General features: G+C 45.7%; 1 protein-coding gene across 28 annotated transcripts in view; it reads left to right on the plus strand.

Moving 5' to 3' along the window:
- The window catches only part of DST (dystonin), a 514,523-nt gene that overhangs the window by 266,665 nt on the left and 221,093 nt on the right, over window positions 1-26,765 (plus strand). For 27 of the 28 annotated variants that reach the window (XM_024983983.2, XM_024983991.2, XM_024983988.2 and 24 more), the window contains one exon: window positions 19,420-19,586. In XM_024983983.2, the coding sequence (XP_024839751.1) occupies window positions 19,420-19,586 (167 nt within the window). Of the gene's footprint in view, window positions 1-2,005; window positions 3,054-19,419; window positions 19,587-26,765 lie in introns of those variants that run through there. The other variant, XM_024983995.2, reaches the window with a different exon arrangement.

Below are 26,765 nucleotides of genomic sequence, written 5' to 3' on the forward strand. Positions count from 1 at the left end.
CATCACAAATTGACTGTCTGTTATAGTTGGGCAGTCTGAAGGTTAGTGTTGCCAGGACAGTAATCTTGTGTGAGTTACCCTATGCTAAGTCCAGGATACTATGTGATGGACTAGGGTTCTTGGCCTCCTTAATCAATAGCAGTTGATGAGAGGCCAGATAAGAAATTCAGGCAGGGCTTTCTGGGGGCTTGTGCCTGCAGCATGGGAAGTGAGAACAGGTTCCCTGCTCAGTCCCCAAGGTGGGGTGAGCACCTTCCTCACGTGGGGTCAGGGTGGGGGCCTGACCCACGTGGGGTCAGGGTGGGGGCCTGACCGGGGCTTGGCTGGAGGCGTGGCCCAGGTTGTGTGCCCACCCCTTTGGTGGTGGTGTGTGCAGGGGGCATGCGCAATACCTTGCTTTTGCTCCTGGCCTCTGCTTTTGCTCTGGGCTCTTCAGAAGTGGCAGTTGGGTTTTTTGGTCTCTTTGTATCTTTTGTCCAGAATTTGCCCCAACTGTGCTGCATGCAGTCAGTTTCAGTCCCATATAGTTTCTTTGTATTTTGTTGCTCAGGAGAGGTTTGTTCAGGTGCAAGTATTGCAACAAAGGGTCCCAGATCCCAGTCTGTCTCCTGGAGATGATGGAAGAGTGTTGCTCTGTCTATTGGGAGAATGTTTGTAATACTGACTATAATCTGGGCTGCTGAATCTGTCACAGTATAAATAAAAGTAGGGATGTAGAGGAGGATGTGTTTCGGTAGGATTAGGAAGGTCTTAGAGAATAAAGGCAATTGCCCCTGATGTTGTAGACAGGCTTTGCAAGATGAATGCCAGCTAACCAGGCAGAGACTGAAGTGGAGCCATTTCCGGGGGAGACAGCAGTGTGCAGTGGCCTCAAGAGGGGCAGCTTCTGGGTTTGGCGGGGCTGGAAGGAAGTGCAGGTCAGTGGTTGTCCCTTTGTCATGTTAGTGACATTATACTTCTGAGTTCTCTTGAAAAATGTCCCAGTGCCAACAAAGACATTGAGAATAAATTAAAAGCAAACCAGCCGGAAGCTTTATTTTTACCAGCTTGTCTTCTAGGATATAATTCTTTTTTCTGATAGAGATTGTTTAATTTCCTCTTGAATTGATTAAGGAAAACCTCACCGTGCAGGTCTGTTACTGACAATTATCAGGCACATTGCTAACTTGACTATTTAATTGAATATTTTTGTTTAGAAAAATATGAGTTCCATTTTTGGATCAGTCTAAAGACAACCTAGAGAAAGTCAGTTGTCAATTTTTTTTATTAGTCAGCTGATTTGAGCTTTTGTGTAAGACTAGTCATATGATACTAATTTCCTTTTTACCGTATCAATGACTCAGTCTTAGAAAGAGGCACACCTTGGGTCATCAGGCTCCATTCTGATTTATCATTCATACAGCACAGCCCTGGTAAAACTGCATAATATTCAACTAGGGTACAAGTATAAAAGTTACATGTAAAGTTCAACTGCCTTAATTCATGTGTAAGAACACACAGGTGTTTCTTTTGGCTAAGTGTTTCAAGCTTGAAATCATAAAATTTATCAAGCTACTCATGAAAATCCTAATGATCAGAGAAAGAGAAATGGCTTGGAAATTTGTCATATGAAAAATATGACAAGCTATTTAAAGGGATTGATTTTAGAAATGATTTGACTGGAGTGTTTTAGGAATTTAGCATGTTTTATCTCTCCTTCAGCTGTGGAATCACCCTGTTTTTGTTCTTTTTTTGTGTGTGTGTGTGGTTGTTTTTAAATGATTCTTAATACAGTTTATATAGGTTTCTGAGCCTAGTTTTTGGGGCAGGTGCCAACATTTGTTTGTGTTTCTTAAGTAAAAAAATTGTACAGTCAGGAGTTTCTGAAACTAAATCTGAAAGGCACTTTGGAACTAAGTTTGAAAGGCACTTTGCTAAACGTCTCCTGACTGGTGTTGCTTTCTGTTTGCGCTCAGATTTGTCGCATCGCCAGTCGTTCCAAAGGTTAGGCAGACTTGGGTCGTGTAACTGCATTTCAGAAAACCGAAAGGAAAGTGAGGGTCAGAATGTTTTCGTACAGCCAAGGCTAAGGGTTTGCCTTGAAAGCTCATCAGCATGTTATTTGACAGTGAGCAGTGATGTTTGTCTAAGAGGATTGCTGGCCAGAAATAAGCCACGGCGTCTAATGAGACCCGGGGCCGGCCGGGCAGGATGCCACGGCGTTTCTTGCGGGTGCCTTTCTCATGAGCAAGATGGCCTCACGCTGAAGAGCATGGTCAGGAAGTCTGAGGAGTTAGGCTGCGTGGAGATCTGAGGAAGCCCCGGCTTTTGAAATGAGGGACTCTGTGTAGCTGTGAGTTTCTGCAAATCAAATGGGGAATGTCTGTGGATGTGTCCGAGCCGAGAAAGAAGAACAGTGTCTGGATCCTGCCAAAACTCCTCTGAGACTTGAAAAGTACTCTGCTGGAAGAAGAAAATACTTTAGACGGGACCTGACCAAGAAAGCAGCAGATGACACAGAGTCAGGAGGGCCTCGGCTTGATGATGAAGGGAAGAGAAGCGCCCGCCCGCTCTCCGGAGGGCAGGCAGCCCCCTGGGCCTGGGGGCTGGTGCAGGAGCGGGGGGCCAGCCCCGGCCTCACTCTGCAGGCAGGGGTCCAGCCCCAGATGGCGAGCGGTCAGCGTTACCCGGGGTGCCCTTCTCAACATCAGGAAACCCAAATCAGAGTCAGCATACCAGAGGAAAGGGTTTCAGAAAAAGACAGCACCCCCTACCATGCAAAGAGAAAGGACCACTTTGATGATGTCAACACAAGAAAAAGAACATTCCAGAGAAAAACGGGTGGCTTTTCTTCACAAAAGGCAGCCAGCTTAAGTTCCATTCACTGTGGTACAGAGAGATCACTTGAAAAAGGTGGGTTTTCTGAAGATCCATCAAAAAATGACAGCGGTATTCAGGAAAAGCAAAACACGGAAAGATCTTGCCTTCAGGAAGCACACCGTTTCCAGTTTGGAAAAAAGAGATATCATTCCCTCTGTGATAATATGTCCTTCCCTTCCAAGGACACGAAGGAGGTAAGTGCAGCCAGATCCGGAGTTCACCGTGTAAATAAGGACTCCAGGTGCGCACAGCTGCTGGAGGTTCTGCAGCTTGTCCTTCGTAGGTGCTCTCTTTATGGTCATCTCTGTGGAAGCTCTTGATGCATTTCACTAGGTTGGATTGTGATTTTATTTTTTGTGATGCATTCTTTAATCATGACTTTATTTTCAAACCCTTTACATTTTTGTTATTATTGGAAGACTTGGCACGTCTTTTGAATTTCTGTAGTTAATGTTTCCTGTTTTTTCCAATGGAATAGCCTTGGCAAACAATAGTTAAATAAAAAAGACAATTTTGACAAGACAGATGTAAGAGGAGACACTGCAGTGATCAGTCAGTATGGACTTGCTGATCCACAAGTTTGCTGATACAAAAGGCAAATTCCAGTTCTCTGTGTCCATACATAGGGATGCTCACATGACTGCTTTCAATTCCATGTGTGTTTGTGTGTTGGGGGCAGCAGGCACAGATGAAACTGACCAAATCTGTTCTCTCTGATACATGAGTTCCTCCCCCAGCCAACTCTAAAATCAGAACTCACTTGGGCAGCGGGTCATAGGAATTTGCTTATGACTCAGACTGCCAGGAAGTTGCAATCTTTATTCCTAACACAGATATTTAGCATTAGACAAAGTTACTTCTCTGGGATTTTTACTTGTCTTTAAAATGTAAAATATTGATATACTTGCTGAGAAGCCCATCACCCAAGCAGTGTCCTGTACATGTTAGTAGTGGAAGTTGATGAGTTTTTCTTTAAGTTGATGGCTTTGCCTTTTAAGAAAAAAGTCCAGAAATAAGAGGTAAATGTGATATGAAACATTCGTGGCAAAGTCCTTGTGTTGTCGGGTAGAGATTCTTTGCCCAGGGACCAGATGCAGCTCTGTTCGGGCCAGTGTGCGTGGTCGTCGTTGACTTTCGTTGGCCCTCCCGAAGCTGGTTCCCTGTTTGCATCCACCCCCATCCTTGGCAGTGTTATGTCATGCTTTCTGTTTACATTTTACAGTGGTCACATTGAAAAAGAAAGCATCCGGTCTAGTCCGTTGTCTGTGTAGGTCTGACATGGATGGAGGTCAGTGTGAAAGAAAGCTGCTTGGTCGCTGTGTGTTTATGAATGTAGCCACTTGGCTTTGCTCACATATGTTTTCCATCTGTTTTTTGTTTGTTTGTTTGTTTTCACAATTTGGCTTCAAGGAAGCCTTACACATTTTGATGAGTGGAAACTTAAAATCTGTTTCTTAAGTGGTACATAAGCCTTTTTCTCCCCCCTTGTGTTATCTTCATGCCAAGGATTTTACCCCTTCTTTATACTTTGTGTAGCTAATGATTTTTGAAACTTCAATGGAAAATACATGTGAAAATAGGTCATAAACCTGTCAACCAGATTTGTTAAATAGTTGTGATATGGAGGTACTTAACAAAGGCTCACATCTTCTATGGGAATGCAAAATGGAATAAATAGTCTTATTTTTTCACTTTTTAAGCAATTTTTATTTTATACTGGAGTGTAGTTGATTGACAATGTTGTGTTCATTTCAGATGTACAGCAAAGTGGTTCAGTTATACACATACCTATAACCATTCTTTCTCAGATTCTTTCCCTAAGGTTATTACAGAATATTGATCCCCTGGAGAAGGGAATGGCTACCCACTCCAGTATACTTACCTGGTTCCCTAAGGTTATTACAGAATATTGATCCCCTAGAGAAGGGAATGGCTACCCACTCCAGTATTCTTGCCTGGGAAATCCCATGGACAGAGGAGCCTGGCAGGCTGCAGTCCCTGGGGTTGCAAAGAGTCACGCACAACTGAGTGGCTGACACTTCCACTTTCTCACAGAATATTGAGTAGAGTTCACTGCTGTACAGTAGGTCTGTGTTAATTATTTGTTATATGTATATTAGTGTGTATATGCTAATCCCAGTTCATAATTTATTCTCTCCCCCCACCTTCCCCTTTGGTAACCATAAATTTGTTGTCGAAGTATCTGAGTCTGTTTCTGTTTTGTAAACAAATTCATTTGTATAATTTTTTAGATTCCACATAGAAGTGCAATCATGAGTTTGTCTGACTTACTGCACTTAATATAATCATCTCTAGGTCCATAGATGTGGCTACGAATGGCATTATTTTGCTCTTTTTTATGTGAGCAGTGTTACATATATACATATGTGTGTGTATTCACCACATCCTCTTTACCCATCCACCTGTTCGTGGGTGTTTAGGTCATCCCCATGTCTTGGCCGTTGTGAACAGTGTTGCAGTGAACACCGGGGTGCATGTATCTTTCCGCATTATGGTTTCCTCTGGATATATCCCAGGCTTGGGATCCCTGGATCGTATGGTAGCTCTGTATTTAGTTTTTAAAGGAACCTCCATTCCATGTTCTCCATAGTGTCTGCACCAATTTACATTCCCACCCACAGTGTAGGAGGGCTTCCTTTTCTCCACACTGTCTCCAGCATTTATTTGTAGACTTTTTAATGAGGGCTAGTCCTTATTTATGGCACCCCACTCCAGTACTCTTGCCTGGGGAATCCCATGGCCGGAGGAGCCTGGTAGGCTGCAGTCCATAGGGGTCAAGAAGAGTCAGATACGACTGAGCGACTTCACTTTCACTTTTCACTTTCACGCATTGGAGAAGGAAATGGCAACCCACTCCAGTGTTCTTGCCTGGAGAATCCCGGGGACGGGGGAGCCTGGTGGGCTGCCGTCCATTGGGCCGCACAGAGTTGAACACAACTGAAGCGACTTAGCAGCAGCAGCATCAGTCCTTATTTTATCTGAGGATTTTGAGGTCTCACTTTGCTGTGGTCCACTTAAAGATGGTTCTGTGGCAAACAGAATCAGACCAATAGCTTGCTGCTCTTTGTCACTGCGTTCTTCCCAGAACCTTGGAGGTGGACTCTGCCTAATTATCTTTGGTTAGAACTGTGCATGGCTCTTTATTTTGTATTGGATTCTCCATTTTCCATTTCAGAATTGGATGGACGTGAGAGCTCTCAGCCCCTACAATGTCCTGTTAGCCAGCATTTGTTTGCAAGACATAGTCCCTTCAAAATCTTTTTCATTGCTTCTCTATTTGAGCCATCTTTACACTCAGTTATGTGTAAGGATTGGGCTCAGTGATGTTTGAGTTAATCTCCAAATGGAATAGTGTACAATTCTTTGAACTTTTCTTCAGCTTAGACTTACTTTAGGCCTCTGCCTTGAACTTCCTAGTTCCTGTGATATTTGTCATTCTTGCTCTAGGTGACCAGCCGACCTCCCCTTTAGTCCTTGCCCCATCAGCTGACCTTGGGTGGTCCTCCAGGCTCTGGGGTTCTGAGAAGGGAGTTCAGCTGGTCCTCCTTGGGCACATACTGGATGTAAATGTCATAGTACGTTATAGCTTTGCTAGGGTAAGGAGGTATAAGTGAAAACAGAAGCATCACAGAGTTGCATATTGATTTGGAAGCAGAAAACGCTTTCAGACTCATTGTCTTTTGATCATTCTTAAGAACTGTATTAAATAGAACTGTATTAAATAGGTGAAACAGACAGTTCCTCTTTTCTGGAACTAAGAAATGGAAACTCGGGTTAAATAAGATCCTTAAGGCCGCACAGTAGATGTGAGTAGCCAAGTCAATGATGGCTTAGCATCCCACATGAACTGTCAGAGTTCTAAAGGAGATGCTGTGAGCTTGGGGCAGAGGTTGATGTTTCTAAGCGCTGATGTTCATTGGGGAGGGTGAGTGTTACCCACAGAGGTGGCCAGGGTGCAGCACGATTAGGGGCAGGGTGTGATGAGCTCAGGGGCCCCTTCTTTGTCTGATGCACATGCTCCCTGGACTTGTGACGAGGAGCTTGCTGTTGCCCTTGAGCTGTTCCCACAAAGCTTTCTTCATCCTTAAGTTTCACAAGTCCCATTTCTTCACAATCTTGTGCTGATCTCCACAAAGATGGTTATTTTCTGTCTTTATGGGTTATTGTTTTTCTGACTGACCACGTATAAATGTTACCTAAGGAGCTCTTAAGCAATAAGCTGTGGGACTTCCCTGATGACCCAGTGGCTAAGACTGTGCTCCCAGTGCAGGGGACCCAAGTTCCATCCCCGGTCAGAGAACTAGATCCTGCCACAAGTAAGAGTTTGCATGTTCCAACTGAATGATCCTGCGTGCTGCATCTACAGTCCAGCGCAGACACATAAATTAAAAAAAAAAAAAGTATATATATAGGTGGCTGGATGTCAACTGCAGTGATCCTGATACACAGGATCACTGCGGGCTGGTGATTCTGACGGTCAAGACTGTGGCCAGAGCGCTCATTTCCTTCCATGTTCTCAAGTGGCCCCTGGGGTGGTGGAGCCATCCCCAGATGAAGCCTTCCTCTGGATTTAACTGAATGACAGTATCTTCTGGTGGAATGTGAGAACACTGCTTATGTTTCAGGCACCCTCTCTTGCATTTCATGAAAACCACATTAAATTCTGAAAACCAGCATCACCCTCGTTTTCCCCTCATCATATGTTTTCTGGCAAGCAGTGTGGATCACGGGCCCGGAGGCAGGAGGTGTGAGTTCCCGCCAGGCTTTGCTGCCAGAGAGCTGGGTGCCTTGGATGCCTCCTGCGATTTCTCCAGGTCTCGGGTCCCCATTCCAGAAACGGAGGATGTGGGGCTGGTTGATGACATGACTATTAATAGGCATGGTGTTTGCGGAGCCCTGCTGCATGCTCGGCACCCCCACGGGGCTGTTCAAGCATCATGAGATGGTTCTGTTGTTCGCTCCAGTTACAGATGAGGACGTGGAGCCTCAGGAGACCTGATGACTTGCTCAGGCCTCTCTGCCGGGGTGAGGGAGGGTTTGGGTCTCGCCGGGGACTGTCTCCAGCCAGGCTTAGAGCGGCTGCCACTTCCCCACCTTCCCCTGCATGCATTTCTTTCAATTCCTGCGAATCCGCAGATTCCACTGCACACCCTTGTGCTGTGTTTTCACCCCTCCCTCCAGCCCCCTCTTCTTTGATTTCTCTACCATTTATTCTGGGCCTGTTATATGTCTAACCAACACCAACACATCCCATCGTTTCTTCATTACAGATGTTGGGGGTGTGGCTGTAAGCTTAGATGCCCTGGAGGCTTTGGGGATCTGGACCGTGGATATCATGGTACTCTCTGTATGTTCAGGGGACACATTCCAAGGCTCCCAGTGGACTCCTGAAACTGGATAGTACTCAGCCCTCTCTGTATACACTGTACTTTTGCTGTACTTAAATACTTACAGTGAAGTTTAGTTTGCAAATTAGGCACAGTAGGAGAGTAGCTGAATTACTGGCATGACTTTTGCATCTTAGGTCCATTATGAAGATAAGCGTTCCTTGAATACACGCACTGAGAAACCACAATCAGTTCAGTCGCTCAGTTGTGTCTGACTCTTTGCGACCCCATGAACCGCAGCACACCAGGCCTCCCTGTCCATCACCAACTCCCAGAGTTTACTCAAACTCGTGTCCATCGAGTTGGTGATGCCATCCAGCCATCTCATCCTCTGTCGTCCCCTTCTCCTCCCGCCTTCAATCTTTCCCAGCATCAGGGTCTTTTCCAGTGAGTCAGTTCTTCATATCAGGTGGCCAAACCACAATAGTCAGTCTGATAACCAAGACATTTATGAAGTGACTAGTGGGATGATTCCTCTTAGGGGTGGGACGGACTTGGACGGGGCAGGATTTTGTCTCACTACTCAGAACGTTGTGCCATTTAAGACTTAAGAATTGTTTATTTCTGAAAGTTTCCGTTAATATTTTCGGACTGTGCTAGACTGGGATCATTGAAATAACAGAAAGCCAAACTGTGGATCAAGGGAGAATTTTGTCATTTTGACGTCCCACCCTGTCATACAGCCATGTAAACTAGTTCAGACTGACCTCTTTTCACCTTCCTTTTCTTTTCATCCTTTGGTGAATTGCCGTGAATAGGGCAGTGGTGTGCAGGGAAAAGCCAAGGAGGGAAGGATGGGGAGGGGTGTGCATAGTGTACAAGTGACATTATCAGCATCTGAGTAAAAGGAGGGTTGGATATTTTATTAATTGACTTCCCATTGTATCAGAATAACATAATTCAGAAACATCTCAAAATGTTAGAATAATACATGAATAGTCAACCTTAGTTCAGTTCAGTTGCTCAGTCATGTCCGACTCTTTGCAACCCCATGGACTGGAGCCCCAGGCAAGAATACTGGATTGGGTTGCCACTTCCTTCTCCAGGGGATCTTCCCGACCTAGGGATCGAACCCCGGCCTCCCACATTATAGGCAGGCACTTTACCGTCTGAGCCACCAGGGAAGCCCATGGAAAAACCATAGCTCTGACTAGATGGAGCTTTGTCAGTAAAGTAATGTCTCTGCTTTTTAATGTACTGTCTAGGTTGGTCATAACTTTTCTTCCAAGGAGCAAGTGTCTTTTTATTTCATGGCTGCAGTCACCATTTACAGTGGTTTTGGAGCCCGAGAAAATAAAGTCTGACACTGTTTCCACTGTTTCCCCATCTATTTGCCATGAAGTGATGGGACTGGACGCCATGATCTAGTTTTCTGAATTGAGTTTTAAGCCAGCTTCTTCACTCTCCTCTTTTACTTTCATCAAGAGGCTTTTTAGTTCCTCTTCACTTTCTGCCATAAGGGTAGTGTCATCTGCATATCTGAGGTTATTGATGTTTCTCCCGGCAATCTTGATTCCAGCTTGTGCTTCATCCTGTCTGCCTCATTGAAACGTAATACTTATTCAGAAGAGTTTTCTTTAACCAAGTCTTCTATGAATCTTAAGCTACAAAATTGTACTTAGAATTCAAGGACTAGGATAAATTCTAAGTATTTCTCCTTTTCTATAGTAGCTTTTGCTCTGTAGATTTTTAAAAATTAATTTATTTTTAAATTGGAGGATAATTGCTTTACAGTGTTGTGTTGGTTTCTGCCGTACAGCAATGCGAATCAGCCATAATTATACACACACACACACATATATATATATATTCCCTCCGTCTTGAGCCTGCCTCCCCCTCCCCACCTCACCCCTTAGGGTGTCGGAGTACCAGGCTGAACTCCCCGTGTCCCATAGCAGCCTCCCACCAGCCATCTGTTCTCCACGTGGTAGTGTGTATGTGTCATCGTTGCTCTCTCAGTTCGTGCCCCCCCCTCCTCCTTGCAAATCCCTTCTCTGGGTCTGTGTCTCATTCCTGTCCTGCAAATAGGTTCATCAGTGCCGTTTTTCTAGATCTCGTAAGCAAAGGTCATTTGGTTTACAGTTGACTTAACTCATTTCTTTCTGAAACAGTTCATCTTTTTAAATGAAAATGCATTTATGGGTATTTTTTTTTTCTAGTCTTCATTTAGATTTCATAACCAGTTTGTGAAAATTTAGTTCTAAAATAATTGCACAGAACGTGGCTGTGTGTCAGCATTAAAATGCTTCTGTCTTTTCTGTTAAAGGAAGGACATGTCAAAGTTTCAGATCCTTTGCTGTACAAGAGAAATAGTTAAATCTATGTTAATTTATCCTGTATTTGAATAAGAAATAAATGAACCTTTGCTCAAGGTGACCCTTAATGTAGAGCATCAGCACTTGAATTTTATCAGCTTTTATTTTGCTTTAATCCTCTATTTACCTCTTCCTTTTAGGGAGGCAGTTTTTTAACGAGATACAATTTTCAAAATACATGTGCCCTCTTTGCAGTTAAGAATATTTTGTGGAGCCTTTTCACACATTTTTGAAACTTGGAAGCAGACACTAAAAATGTGTTGATTACATCGGTTTCTGCCAAAACAGTTGAAACATCGTTGAAGAGATTGTCTTTGAAAGCAAACATACAGGCTTGGAAATATTTGTGTGTTTTGACACATTCAGTATGGAATTTGCTTTTGCCTGACTAGAGTGTCCAGCAGTGTGAGTAAAAAATTGTTAGGAATAACCCCCAGTATGGTGCAGTCCCTTCCGCTCACATGGGCAGGCACGGTTCTGAACTGTGTGTGTGTGTGTGTGTGTGGACATCTCCGTGAGAGGAGACCAAGGCCCAGGAAGCCGTGGGGTTGGGGGTGGAACACAGGTCACCGCCCTCCGTGGCTCTGCAGTGCCTTTCCCCCCAAGGATCAGCTTTCACTCTTGAAATCATTGTGTTAACAGAGGTGGAAGCATCCTGAGATCACCTTTTCCAACCTCCTGCTTTCCTCCTTGGTAGTACCTGAACTCTCTCAATTAGAGTGTAAACTCTCTTGTAGATTTGAACACAAATATGTGAAGGAATTGAAATTCCGTGGATGGTGCTCGCGTCCAGCTCTCTGAACCAGTAGGGGTTTGGGTTCTGCAGGGAGGAACGTTTGACAACTAGCTTTCCCACACTCACCGTGTCGGTTTTTGCTTCTGTAAAATGAGCTGGTTTCTCAGTAGACAAAACTCTTCCTGAAATGCCGTGGAGTGTCACTGTCGATTTGGTGTAGCAGAGGAAAGGGGACTTAGCTCTTGAGTCAGAAGACTTAAATGTTTTTTCTAATTAAATTGTTTTGTAATTGAAGTCTAGTTGATTTACACTGTTGTGTTAATTTCTGCTGTATAGCAGAGTGGTTCAGTTATATATATACGTGTGTGTGTATGTGTATGCACACATTCTCTTTCATGTTCTTCTGCATTATAGTCTATCACAGGACTCTGAATATAGTCCCCGTGTAGCGCTGTGCGGTAGGACCGTTTATCCCTCCCATATATGATAGTTTGCATCTGCTATTCCCCGCCTCCCCGACCTTCGAAACCACAACGTTCTCTCTGTCTGTGGGTCTGTTATGTTCCATAGATGTGTTCATTTGTGTCATATTTCAGAGTCCACATAGAAGTATTGCCACGTGGCATTTGTCTTTCTCTTTCTGAGATGTTTTCACTTAGTGTGATAATCTCTAGTTGCCTCCATGTTGCTGCAGATGGCGTTATTTTGTTCTTTTTTGTGGCTGAATAACATTCCGTTGTATATATGTGCCACGTCTTCTTTATCCGTGCATCTGTTGATGGACATTCAGGTCTTCTGCATGCCTTGGCTATTGTGGGCAGTGCTGCTATGAACATAGGGGTGTGTTTATCTTTTCGAGTTACAGTTTTGCCTGGATATACGCCTAAGAGTGGGATTGCTGGATCATATGGTAATTCTATTTTCAGTGTTTTGAGAAATGTCCATACTGTTTTTTATAGTGGCTGCACCAACTTACATTCTCACCAGCTCTGTAGGAGGGTTCCCTTCTCTCCACACCCTCTCCAGCATTGGTTATCTGTAGATTTTTTAATGATGGCCACTGTGACCAGTGTGAGTATAGTCTAGTGTTGTATCTGACTGTTTGTGACCCCATGGGCTGTAGCCCGCCAGGCTCCTCTGTCCATGGGGTTCTCTAGGCAAGAACACTGGAGTGGGTTGCCATTTCCTTCTCCACCTTGACCCTTAACCCTTAACCACAGTCGAGTGGAGACATCTCTCCAGCACTGAGAGTGAGCACCCACCGGGCTTCCTGACCCGGAGGAAAGATCAGTCCGAGTTGGCAGGATAGGTGTCTATTCTAAATGTGAAGGAGAGAGCTCACTCTCCTCTTGCAGGTCCTGAGCTGGAATTTAGGAGCCTCAGGTCCGTGCCTCGGGCCCTCCCAGCCGGCCTGCTGAGACCCTGGACATGTCCCGGAGCCTCCTGTGTCCTCAGCTTGTTCACCAGTGAAACCAGGGGCTGACAGCGGGCTCTGAGATCTTCCAGTTAGAGTTCCCTGGATTCCTTAATCCTTTCCTATAGTCATAGCTTCTCTGAGTTATGTTTCTTAGTCCTCTCAGCCTCAGAGATGTTGCCTTTCTGCTGTTACATGTCTGATTATTTAACCTTTTCATAAATTCTAATTATTTTTTAAAAATTTAAAAATTGCCTTTGCCTTAGATAGAATTAAATATGATAGAACTGTGAATAGTCTCCTGGGGACTGTGTGAGTCAGCTTTGGAAATTGGCCCTTGGCGTGCCCTCCCTTCCCACATGCCAGAACTATGACAGCATAGTGGTAAAAAGCGGGTGTGGCTGCCGCCCAGTCTTCTCGTGGCTTTGACTTTGCTTAGAGGACTGAGGCTGGCAGCCTCAGCTGACCAGCACGGGAGGCTTGGCCCTCCATGCCTGCCCCCCCACACCTCCCACCCCCACCCCCCACCCCTGTCCGCAGGGAGGGAAGTCAAGTGAGCATTCTGATGGAGGTGTCGGCTTCTTTTCTTGCATTGAAAAGACATTTCAAAACTATATCCCGGGTTAAGTTTATGACACTGTTACAGAAACGAGATGACACTTGGGTAGCGTTGGGCTCTCGCTGAGTAATCTCCAGGCCTGGGTTTGCTGCCGGGCACTCCTAGACAGTGGCTGGGGGTGTGGCAGTTACTGCGAAGTGACCTTAGTTGGAAACATTTTATTTCCTAAGGTGACAAGGGTTACATGATAGGCTAAAACTCATTCATCCCCAGTGCAAACATGACACTTCTTCTGATGCTTCCTCCCCCTCCTCCCTCCCTTCCTCCCTGTCCCTCCTCCCCTCCCCCTCCCTCCATTCCCCCTCCCTCCTCCCCTTCCCTGTCCCTGGCCTTCCCCTCTCTCCCTTCCAGCAGGTCTCCCGCCCCTTGAGCACTTCAGTCTATGTTGAGCTGGGCATGGGGGGCGGGGATGCTTCAGGGAAGAAGCGGCCTGAGCAGAGCCCCTGCGGAGAGAGGGCCTCTGATGCCGTGTGGTTTGACTGTGGAACAGAAGGCGAATGGCCTGGGCCTGGGCAGACCAGTCAAGACTGTCATGGATCGATGTGTCCATGGGGTGAGGGGCGGGTGTGGTGCGCGGAGCCTGTTCAGGAGATTGTTACTCACCTGACACGGGGGCTCGGTTCTAGAGGCGGGAGGCTCTCCTGTCTGTCGTGGCTGTGTCTTAGGAGGGGTCGATGCTGACACGGGAACCTGGAGGTGGTGGTCTTGACTAAAGGTAGTTGCTTCTGCTCCCCACAGTCCCGGGGCAGCCTGCGCCCCCCCAGAGTCCGCTGCTGTCTCTCCAGGGCACAGGAAGTGTGCAGGTGCCCAGCTTTGGCAGCGCTGACCCTTGGCGGGACCGCCCACGCTCCGCACCTGACCCCTCCCCACGCTGCACAGACCATCTCCTCTCCCGCCTCCTGTGAGCAGTCACGAGCGCTGACCCCCTCTTTCTGTCTGCTCACCCCTTCTTACTTTCCATGGAATGACTGGGACAGAAGCCGAGACTCAACAGGCTGAGGAGTAAAGATAAAGGTTACAAAGTGCAGAGTGGTTTCTCCAGGTGCTTTACTAACAAGAGAGAGAGGTGGTGCTGCTGCTAAGTCACTTCAGTCGTGTCCAACTCTGCGACCCCACAGATGGCAGCCCACCAGGCTCCCCCGTCCCTGGGACTCCCCAGGCAAGAACGCTGGAGTGGGTTGCCATTTCCTTGTCTAATGCATGAAAGTGAAAAGTGAAAGTGAAGTCACTCAGTCGTGTCCGACTAGCGACCCCATGGACTGCAGCCTACCAGGCTTCTCCGTCCATGGGATTTTCCAGGCAAGAGTACTGGAGTGGGGTGCCATTGCCTTCTCCGATGGTGCTGAGTACAGAGGAAACCGGGTTTATGAAGGTTTTTTGTTTTTACTCAATTTAGGATGGAAGAGACTTGGGTGTTGTACATACTGAGAGCAAACACCCAGAGGGGAGCCCCTCACAGAGACCCAGGGTGACAGGCCAGGGCCCTTACACGTCTCTCTGTCCTCTGTGAAGATGACGAAAGGCGATGCCAAACACAAGGAGAGCAGGCGGGTAGGCGCTTCACCACACGGGGAAGAGTGGACAGAAACTCGCGGAGGGATAGGAAGACTGGCCACTGAGGACACTGAGGAGAAAAGGCGCATTTCCTGGAGCCCCTGGCCGAGATCAGAGCTGGGGTTCAAGGAGGTGGTGGTCCACGTGGGACGCGGACATCCCCACAGAGGAGACAGCCTGCCTAGATCGGGGCTGAGGCTCGTCTGGGTGACTGCAGGGTGAGGAAGTTGAGGACAGCGGGTGAAGTGAGGGGTCACGTGGTGGAGACAGAGGGAGGAGGCGGCGAAGCCAGCGGAGGGCTCAGAGACGGGGCAGAGTCGGGCCGGCGCAGGACTGCACGGTGCTGCTGGGCCTCTGGTCGGTCCCACTGGAGCTGGGGAGCGGGAAAAATGTCCCTTGCTGTCGGAAGCCACAGACTTGCAGTGCACTGGATCAGGTTCAAGGTAACGAGATCCAGCTGAGGCTATGTGACTGGTCAGCATGGCGAGAAGGCTGAGACCTGTGAGGATGGGTCCCTGGATGCAGACAGGGACCCCCAGCGGATACTAGATGCTGGGAACACGGGTCATCTTGAGGATGGGAAGTAGATGGTGGCACAAGAGTGACCAGATGTGCAAAGGCGAGGTCTTTGTGCCACAGATAATGATCTAAGAGCTGCTGCTTCCCATCATCGGGGGAGGTGGGAAATGTGCCCTGCCCGTGTCCCTGCTGGTATCCAGGACTTAACGCGATGTGGGGCGTGGTGGCGGGGGTTCAATGGAAAGGCCGAAGCAGGGTGGTGGAGGTGAGCAGATTTTGTTTCCTGCAGGATAGATGCTTCTGGAAAGTTGGGAGTGGAGGCAGACTGGGTCTGGGGAGAGGAAGCAGAGGTGAAAGAAGGTCCGAGAGGCTCTGTGGGAGGAAACACGTGCCCTCCAGTGGCAGCTGGCAGTGACTCGAAGGAGAGTCACGCAGGCTTCCAGCGTCCAGGAGGAGCTCTGGTCTGAAACATCTTGTTTGTGTTGGATGCTGGCTGGCAGGTCACTGGTGAGAGGCCTGAAGCAACAAGTACTGCTCATCAAATGGTGGGAGAAGCTGACATTTGTAGAGTTTTCTACCTGCGGGCCCTGTGCTGAGCACTTAATGTAGGTCATCTTGTCTAAACTTTAGAAAGATGTTATTATATCATCATTTATGTTTCAAAAAGGAGGAAGATGGGTTTTAGGGAGATGATGTTAATAGCTCTAGGTCTTGTCTTTTAATTGAAGTAGAGTTAATTTACAGTGTTGCCTTGATTTCCAATATACAGCAAAGTGATTAATTTATATATATACGTATATATTCTTTTTTGTATTCTTTTCCAGTACAGATCACTACAAGATATTGTGTAGAGACCTCTGTAGGTCCTTGTTATTTAACTCTTTTATATATAGTAGCATGTATATGTTAATCCTAACCTAATTTATTGCTCCCCCCACATTGCCCCTAGGGTGACCGTAAGTTTGTTTTTTAAGTCTGTGAGTCTTTTTTCTGTTTTCTAAATAAATTCGTTTGTATCATTTTTTAAGAGTCCACATATCAGTGATACCATATGACATTTGTCTTTCTCTGTCTTCACTTAGTTTGGCCATCTCTAGATCTGCCCACGTTAAGTGGCTCTGGGTCTTAATCCTGTTAGCAATTGCACTTGGGATTTGAACCCAGACAGCAGGAGCTGAAACCTTCTGTGATCTCTGTGTGCCTCTAGGATTTGGAGGAAGAGGCCTGGTTCCTTCCTAGAATCCCACCTGGCCTGCCGTTGATGGAGGAGTCAGGTTGTTCTGCTGATTTTATATTAGGAGTCGTGAGTGGCAACTTCAGATTTACAGTGTTTAGCATTCGGTTTATTTTTCTTTTTAATTTTTTTGCACCATATCTTAGTTAGATATACCTGCTGCTGCTAAGTCGCTGCAGTTGTGTCCGACTCTGTGTGACCCCATAGACAGCAGCCGACCAGGCTCCCCTGTCCCTGGGATTCTCCAGGCAAGAACACTGGAGTGGGCTGCCACTTCCTTCTCCAATGCATGAAAGTGAAAAGTGAAAGTGAAGTCACTCAAGTCATGCCGGACCCTCAGCAACCCTATGGACTGCAGCCTAACAGACTCCTCCATCCACGGGATTTTCCAGGCAGGAGTACTGGAGTTGGGTGCCATTGCCTTCTAGGTACATATAAAAGTTAGATATACCTATGTAGGCAATGGTGAGTGGTAACAGTATATCTAAAAATGCTTTAACTTCCCAGTGGGAATAATAGTTGATTGGAAATTGAAGGAGAAGGTGAAAGGCTTAACTTATTAGTGGTCTTTGATATGTTAAAATTTGGTTCATAACATATTTGAATATACCCCTTAAAACTATAGCTTTTAAACTAGTGTCTGCATGTGCAGCGGTCTGATAGAGTGTATGTGAGTGTAACATGCTACGGGATTTGGGAACTTTCAGGAACTCATTTAATAAAATATATTATTTTCTCCTGCTTGATGTTTAGTCATTTTCAGGCCTGTTAACTCTCCTTCCTTAATCCTGGATGTGCTGGGCAGCACTGTAGCCTGTTAAACTTACCATATGGTTGAAATGTGTTGACTTTCCTTGTTAATAGGCAGTTACCTTTGGCCCTTGACTGGACTGGAACATTCGTGACCCTGCAGAAATCAGTCCCTGCCCCTACCCAGCTATTGCCCTTTTTTTTATACTGCTATAAATACCACCCTGTGTTCTCAGGTTTTCCAGAAACAGCTAGTTTTACTTGTACAGGCATAGATCTTTTTAAAAATTTTTATTGAAGTGTACACTTCTGCTTTACAGCAGAGCAGCTTAGTTATACCTTTGTGTCTACAGTCCTCTTCATATCCTCCTCCATTCTGGTTCCCCGCGGGGTCCTGGTTCTGGTTCCCTGTGCCGTGCAGCCCATTCTGGTTCCCCGCGGGGTCCTGGTTCTGGTTCCCTGTGCCGTGCAGCAGGAGCTTGTTGGTTTCCGCCCTGTGTGTGATAGTTTGCATCTGCCAGTCCCGCACGCCCACGCCCCCTCTCCACTCCCCTCCCCCTGGCAGCCACACGCCTGTTCTCTGTGACCGGGAGTCTCCTTCTGTTTCGTAGATAGGTTCATCTGTGTCGTATTTTAGGTTCCACATAAACGTGTCAGTGTGATCATCTCTGGGTCCGTCCATGTTGTGGCAAGTGGCATTGTTCCATTCCTTTGTATGACGGAGTAATATTCCAGTGAATACGGGCACCACATCTTTATCCATTCGTCTTTCTAGACTAAAGGGCTTTAGTCCGGGTTTTTAAGTTTTCTGCTGTCAGTTGCCTGCCTGCCTGTGTGAACCTCTACCTCTGTGTCATTTTTACAGTGTCTTAGCCTCTCAGACTTCAGACTGAAGAGAGTCTTAAATAGTCCCTGCTCCTGCCTGCTGTCCCCTGTTTTATAGAAGAGGATGCTGGCTCACAGGCCTGAAAGGACGTCCCTGAGTGAGGGGACCGGTGGCCAGCTCTCTAGGCCGGGTCAGACTTGAGGGGTTTTCCTTCCTATGTAGTATAACGCCCCCTGCCCCACTGCCTTCCTTTCCATCTGACCCTGGTCAGCCTCCTGTCCTGACCGCCCCGGCTTGGAGGGCGTCCCTGAGTGAGGGGACCGGTGGCCAGCTCTCGAGGCTGGGTCCGGACTTGAGGGGTTTTCCTTCCCGTGTAGGATGACCCCCCCCGCCCCACCGCCTTCCTTTCCATCTGACCCTGGTCGGCCGCCTGTCCTGACCCCCGGCTTGGCATCACCACTGACTGAGGGAACAGCTGTCTGCTGGTGTTAATCCCGGCTGGGGAGTCACTGTCTGACCCCTGCCAGAGTCACTTGGTGCCTTAACGTCATTATCAGCAGGTTAAATAGGACCCTTATCAAAGGGCCACGAGCAAATGGAGATCATGTGAACTGGTGACTGTTTCATTATCATTCAGTGGAAGAGATAAAAAAAAATAAGGCAAACAAAGTATCGGGAAAAATTATTTGATGAAAATTTCCCATTGGGTAAACTGAACGAAGCTTCATGAGAAAATCAGAAAGACTTCTGGCCAAACAGTTAAGCAGTGTGGTTAGTTGGAGAGGGGGCTGTTCTCCTTTTCTTTACACAGAATACCTGCTGGATCAGATTCTGCTCTGAAGATGGGTAACGTAGATTAATTTGTAGGTTCTACTGTGACCCATTTGAACTTGGAAAAACATGTGCTTAAGTTGTTTGAACAGATCTGATTAGTAAAAAGGATTGGAGACTTTTCAGTGCTGGGACATTTCGGTATAAAAATAAAAATGAGATGCTTGGGTTAAATCCTCCTTTTCTATCTGTTAATCTCTTTGAAACTCAGGTTCCCTCGATGGAGATGGGGGAAACATTGTCATCTTACAAGTGAGAGGAGGATTAAGTAAAAAGTGCTTGGCACATAGTAGGCTCTTAATCTGAGTTAGCTTCCTTCCTTCCTAATGGTTTACCATTCTCTGTTCCGTTTAGATATCTGATATCCATGTTACTGGTGAGTCAGAAGACATGTCAGCGAAAGAGAGACTGTTACTGTGGACGCAGCAGGCCACGGAGGGTTATGCCGGGATTCGGTGTGAAAATTTCACCACCTGCTGGAGAGATGGGAAATTATTTAATGCCATCATTCATAAATACAGGTATGAAATTTGAGTTTTCCTGCCTTTTGATAAATCTAAGTGCTTCTTTCATTTCCAAATTTTTTTTTTAACAGCAACTACCTTGGCATTTATTAGTTGTCAGAAAGCTTCACAGTCGGTTTTGTGATCAGAAAATAAAGCAATATTTCAGTTTGTTTTCTCTGCAAAATTGTTGCATTTCTGAAACATAAAGGATCATTTGCTTTCTTAAAAGGTTAGCATTGCCACATGGTATTCGCGAGATCTGACCTCAAAAGCTTCTCAAGTTTTACCATCCACAGAATCTTTATTTGTAACTGAGACCCATCTGTTTTCCATCTAAAGCTTCTTCAGCAGTTTATAGCAAAGTGCGAGAAGTTGAACCAAAACAGCCATCATGGAACTTACCTTTATAACACCCTTATCAGCCTTTAGAAACACTTGATTCTGCCCAAAGTGTCTTAAAACCCAAGAATACTGGAGTGGGCAGCTAATCCCTTTTCCAGTGGATCTTCCCGACCCAGGAATCGAACTGGAGTTTTCTGCATTGCAGATGGATTCTTTACCAACTGAGCTATCAGGGAAGCCCCTTGATTCTGCAAAGGTATCTCAATTATTGTCTGGAGCTGGTGGCAGAGAGGAACAAGCTTATTTATTTCCAGGAAAAGCATAAGCTTATCATTATCTTTGAGTTGTTCTGAGAAAGCTTATACACTTGAAGCAAGCTTCAGACCCTCTCAGCAAAAACCTCTAGTTGATGAATTAAATCTTGGTAAGTTTTTAGTGACCCCTAGTAAATAAATGGCAACCCACTCCAGTACTCTTGCCTGGCAAATCCCATGGACGGAGGGGACTGGTAGGCTGCAGTCCATGGGGTTGCTAAGAGTCGGACACGACTGAGCGACTTCACTTTCACTTTTCACTTTCATGCATTGGAGAAGAAAATGGCAAGCCACTCCAGTGTTCTTGCCTGGAGAATCCCAGGGACAGGGGGAGCCTGGTGGGCTGCCGTCTATGGGGTCACACAGAGTCGGACATGACTGAAGTGACTTAGCAGTAAATAAATAGAATATGCCATACTGGACATGTTCCATCCATATCAAACAATCTCATTCTCCTGATCCTCCCACTTCTCAGTCTTGGAGTTGGCATTGCTCCTCTCGCAGAGGTTAGCAAACCCAGCTTGAGAACAAGCTTGCTATCTTGGCTTGCTCCTCAGAGTCAGGCGTGTCTGACTTTAATGATCTCAGGTTTGCGTTGTTCTTCACTGGCTTTGGAAATGAAAGGGAGCCATACTTCTCCCCTCATTTTCCTTCAAGCACATCACTGATTTCTCAGCAGTGTTGACACGTCACTGCTTTGGGATTCCCAGGCTTCACAGAATACATCTAGATTTTCTTTAGCGATTTTACTAGATGGATGCAATGTCAAAGTTTCAGCAGTGGAAATGATCTGTTGGCCAGTCAACCTGAAATGTCTCCTCATGTAGACAGGCTATTTCAAGAGGTTCTGTCCCACAAATGTGCCTCGACAATTGACAGGTCTTTGAGAAAACATTTTTATAGTTCAGCTTTCTCATTCTTCGCCATATATTGCATCGTTTTATATTTAATAAGGAAAATAAACTAGGGCTTCCCTGATGGCTCTGTGGTAAAGAATCCATCTGCCAATGCAGAAGGCATAGGTTCGAACTGGGAGCAACTGAGCCTGTGGGCTACTGAGCCTGCACTCCGGAGCCTGGGGACCACAGCCACCAAGCCCACGTGCTGCAGCTGCCGAAGGCCGTGCACCCGGAGCCTTGCTCCGCAGCTGCCGAAGGCCGTGCACCTGGGAGCCCGTGCTCCGCAGCTGCCGAAGGCTGTGTGCCCAGAGCCTGTGCTCCGCAGCTGCCGAAGGCCGTGCACCTGGGAGCCCGTGGTCTGCAGCTGCCAAAGGCTGTGCGCCCAGAGCCTGTGCTCCGCAGCTGCCGAAGGCCGTGCACCCGGAGCCTTGCTCCGCAACAGGAGAAGCCACTGCAATGAGCAGGCTGTGTCGCACACCTGGAGAAAAGCTCACACGCAGCACGAAGACCCAGAACAGCCAGAATAAATACGTAAAGATAGATAAAGTGATCAGGAAAGAAAACATTATAACCTGTGCAAATAAATTTGTACATTAATGAGAAGATTATTATTATACCATACTGGTTCCCAACAGATTCTCTAGGGTAGCAAAGCTGGAACAAATAAGGGTTTAGCATATACCCTATTGTTTCTGCTTCCCATCTGAAAAGTGTAAGATGGTCACAGAATATTAGAACCAGGGGGAATCCTGAGACTCCCCTGGTGGTCCAGTGGTTAGGACTCCGTGCTGCCAATGCAGAAGCTCAGATTCAGTCCCAGGTCAGGGAGAGAGCCCACCAGCAGGAATCCTGAAAGACACTGTTGTGCCCACATATTTTATGTATGAAGAAATGTGGCTCAGAGAAGGACTTACCCAAGATCTCTCAGATAAACTGTGTCAGTCACCACAAGCTACATATTCTTTCTGACAACAAACAACACTTCTATCAATTAACACACCTTTCACTGGAGAGACGCCTGGATCAGGCAAGACTGATACAATGAGTAAAGAGAATGTATCAGTGAAAATGATATCTTGAGCCTTAAATGGTGCACGTGCATGGTAAAACACTAGAAAATACAGACAAGTGAAAAAAAAATCACATTTCCACTGTCCAGAGATCATCACTCAGACACGCAGAGCTATGGTATGTGGTATGTCTTTGAATTTTGTCAGTGACTTAGCGGTCAGTAAGCTCTCATATGTAGACTCTATAAGTAGAGGACCAAGATTGTATACTTAGAGCACTGATGATTAGTGAGGTCAGAGTTCAGACAAAGCCTTGTCAGTTTCTACATCACAGCCTCCTCACCTAGCAACTCCAGTGCATAGGTGGGTTTAATGATGGCCAACTTTGGGGTGGCAAACAGTTTCCTGGTGAGAATTGCTGGATCTGAATGAACACTGACATAGCACCTGTTAAGGGCAAGGTGCTATCCTGAGCAGCTTACTTACGTTCATTCACTCAGTCCTGACAACATCCGTAAGAATGTCGTTCCCCCTGGTTACACACAGAAACCGAGACCAGAGTACATACTTGCTTCAAGTCACACAACCAGTGAGTGTTAGGCTAGGGACCCAAACCCCAGTGCCCAGCTGCTGTTGTTGTTCTTACAAGGCACACCTCTATTGCCTTATAAGAAGTGAAATCCACAGAAATTCCTTATTGAAAGCAATGTCGTTCTTGATTTCAGTTATTTGTCTCAGTTTTGCAAGGAGTTTGTCATGCTCTTGAAGAGCTGAGTATCTTCCTGTGAGAGTAAGTCCAAACTCTAACTCACTGAACTGACAGAGTTACTTGGAAATAAAAGAACAATTATATAAAACAGTTAATATCCTGCTAACTTGCTGCCTGTGAGGCATTCTGTTAGACGCTTCCTCTATATTGTCGCATTCATATCTTCCTCGAGCTCTGGGAGGAAGCCCACGTTACAGATGGGCACCCTCAGGTTTGCCAAGGTCACAGTGCTGCCGAGATGCAGAGTGTGAGTCCCACCTGGGCTGCTTGCCTGGCACCCCGCCCCATTCTCCCCTTTCCCTACCACTCTTCTCTCCCTCTTTTCACTTTGGAGACTTTGAGGCATGTAACACTGTACCGAGTTTCCCGTGGCCCACACCCAAGAGCCCCTTTAAACACGGTCAGTCTGCCTCCTTTACAGGATGGCATTTCAGTAGATGTGGGTGTTGGTTGCTGAGTTAGAAAGAAAAACCTGGATAGACTTGCTAGCTCTTGTCCAGAATAAAGCACAGCTCTCCTTGAGGGCCCCGCTGCCAGGAGGGTTTTGTGGCCACAGACACTGTGATGGTCACGCTGTGTGTTCCGTGTGACTTAGAATGCAGGCCATTGGAAGGCCGGACCCACTCTGTACCTGAGCGGAAAGGTCTTCGTAGCCTTTGGATGGCAGTGTGGGGGTTGTTAGACCAAAGGGTGGGTGTCAGGGTGCGTTTTGAAGGTGTGCTCTGCTTTGAAGTTTTTTAGGTAGAAGCAAAGCATTTGTAAGCCAGCTCTTCTTCTAAAATGACTGACTTTTAAAAGCCATACTCTGCAGGCATTGTCTCTGCGATACTTATGAAGGGTTATGAATGCAAATTGAGGTATACCTGCTGTGCCTTTTTTCCCCAAGTACTTAAATAAATCACTGCCCTGTTTACGTTTCAGAGCTCACCTTGTTTTAGGACAGGATTTCACTCTTGTGAGCATTATTCGTTTTGAACTTTCGTTTCGGCAGAGTAATCATTTTAGAACATTGCTTAGCTTTAGCTTTTTTTTCCTTTAACTTCTTGTTTGACTGAAGTGTAGTTGATTTACAGTGTTGCATTAGTTTCTGGCGTAAAGTGATTCAGTAACCTGAGTCTGTTCTTTCTCCGATTCTTTTCCCCTTAGGTTGTTAGCAAATACTGAGTATAGTTCTCGGTATATACACTAGGTCCTTGTTGGTTGTCTGTTTTGTGTACAGCAGTGTGTTTAGCCTTAACTTGGAACTTGATTCCCTCCTGTGTGTTGTTTTCCCTTATTAGAATTCATGGTAAAAATACCATCTGGTTTAAATGGTTACAAGATTTTTTTGTGCTGAAATGTCAAGTTATTCTGTGCCTGGAATATCACTGTGGTTTCTTTAACTAGAAGAAACCTTTCATCTGTAGAACTGTATTTTTTCGAATCCTTGGGCCTTTGTTTTTTCTTAAAAAATAGTTGAGTACCTTTTCCCTAGTCCGTGTAATAATTAAGCAGATGGTGTTGATTTATACATGGTTTTCGTTGTTGATTGTCTTGGCTTACTGAAGACAAAAGAGACAAAGTTATAAACAATTAACAAATCACTATTAGATTTTTGGCTATTCGGCAGAAATAATTGCATTTATAGAATTGTGTTTTAACAGTTGTTTTCCCCTTGATAATTATCCTCTTAAATTTTGTGATGTATTTATCCTCTTAAATTTTGTGATGTATTTATTTGGATTTGCTGTGGAAATATACCCACTTAATTGGGCTTTTTTTTTTTTTTTTTAATTGGGCTTTTTGAGATACACATTTTATTATTTGCATGGATTTTATTTGACTTCTGTAATAAAAATTATCTGAGGTGGCACATGGGTTGGGTTTCTTCTCAGATACCAAGCTTAATCTTATAGATTCTTTTCTTGAGAAGGACCTTAGGTGGGAGTGAGGGTTTTGCAGGAAACGACCTCCTGATCAGGGCAGTGCGTGGAGAGAGGGGTGTGGAACCCTGATGTGGCAGGGGCGCCTGGATAGAGTGCAGATTTCTCTGGAGCTGAGAAGGGAATAGGTAGGATTCATCAAATAAGAGTAGATCAGTATTATTTGACATAACTGATTTAGTAAGGTTTTTGTGTATCACTGTCCCCTTGTATCCACTGGGGGTTATCCCACAGATAACAAAATCTATGAATGCTCGCACTGTGCAGTGTTTGTATATAACCTTGTGCATCCTCTGTATACTTTGAATCATCTCTGCTGCTACTGCTGCTAAGTCACTTCAGTCGTGTCTGACTCTGTGTGACCCCATAGACGGCCTCCCACCAGGCTCCCCTGTCCCTGGGGTTCTCCAGGTAAGAACACTGGAGTGGGTTGCCATTTCCTTCTCCAATGAATCATCTCTAAGTTACTTCTAATACCTAATACAAAGGAAATGCTGTGTACACAGTGGCCAGCACACAGCAAAACTCATTTTGCTTTTTGGAACTTTCTAGAATTTTTTTTCAAATATTTTTGATCTGTGGTTAGTTGAATTTGAGGATGCAGAAACCACAGATACAGAGGGCTAACTGTATATAATATCGTCTAAAGATTCCAAAATAGGACCTGAAATGAGAAGAGTGATAGCATCGTTCAGCTTCCATATGCACGTGAATAATGTCAGTAGCGGAGAAGGCAGTGGCACCCCACTCCAGTACTCTTGCCTGGAAAATCCCATGGACGGAGCGGCCTGGTAGGCTGCAGTCCATGCTAAGGGTCAGACACGACTGAGCGACTTCACTTTCACTTTTCACTTTCATGCATCGGAGAAGGAAATGGCAACCCACTCCAGCGTTCTTGCCTAGAGAATCCCAGGGACGGGGGAGCCTGGTGCGCTGCCGTCTGTGGGGTCGCATAGAGTCGGACACGACTGAAGCGACTTAGCAGCAGCAATGTCAGTAGTTGTGAGTCAAGCACATTAATTTGCATTGTCTAGCATATTGCTATTAGTGTCCCTCATAGAGTATGACTTTTAAAAGTGGAGAGTGTGTTTGTTAACCCTGGTAAGCACTACTTTAATAACATTTCACTTATTCCTAAAGTTCCATAGAAAGTTAATTTTCTAAAATTCTGTTTCTTGAAACAGAATTATATGAAATAAGTAATAATAAATAATATTATTAAATAAAAACAAAGACAAATTTATATAATAAGACTGATTTATAATTTTTAGGAAATAAAAATGTTTTATAAAGGTGAAAAGAAAGTAACCATCATATAGTGGGTACCCAAGAATTAGATGCAGGATGTTGAAAAGATATTAGTTTCTGTCCTGCCTATTTTTTTAGCATTTAGTATTTTAGTATTTGGTTGCTTGCTAAGTCGCTTCAGTCATGTCCAACTCTGTGCGACCCCATAGACGGCAGCCCACCAGGCTCCCCCCGTCCCTGGGATTCTCCAGACAAGAGCACTGGAGTGGGCCGCCACCTCCTTCTCCAATGCAAATTAGTAGCTTTCAAAATTTGGAGAAGGCAATGGCACCCCACTCCAGTACTCTTGCCTGGAAAAGCCCATGGATGGAGGGGCCTGGTGGGCTGCAGTCCATGGGGTTGCGAAAAGTCGGACATGACTGAGCAACTTCACTTTCACTTTTCACTTTCATGCATTGGAGAAGGAAATGGCAACCCACTCCAGTGTTCTTGCCTGGAGAATCCCAGGGACGGGGGAGCCTGGTGGGCTGCCGTCTGTGGGGTCGCACAGAGTCGGACACGACTGAAGCGACTTAGCAGCAGCAGCAGCAGCAGCTTTCAAAATTACCACAATCCTGTGAAACGGATGGTACTGTTTTCACTGTTATCTATTTATTAAATTATCAAATTGTTAAATTATTAAACTGAGGC

Source organism: Bos taurus, chromosome 23, assembly GCF_002263795.3.
Source record: "Bos taurus isolate L1 Dominette 01449 registration number 42190680 breed Hereford chromosome 23, ARS-UCD2.0, whole genome shotgun sequence".
Taxonomy (NCBI): domain Eukaryota; kingdom Metazoa; phylum Chordata; class Mammalia; order Artiodactyla; family Bovidae; genus Bos; species Bos taurus.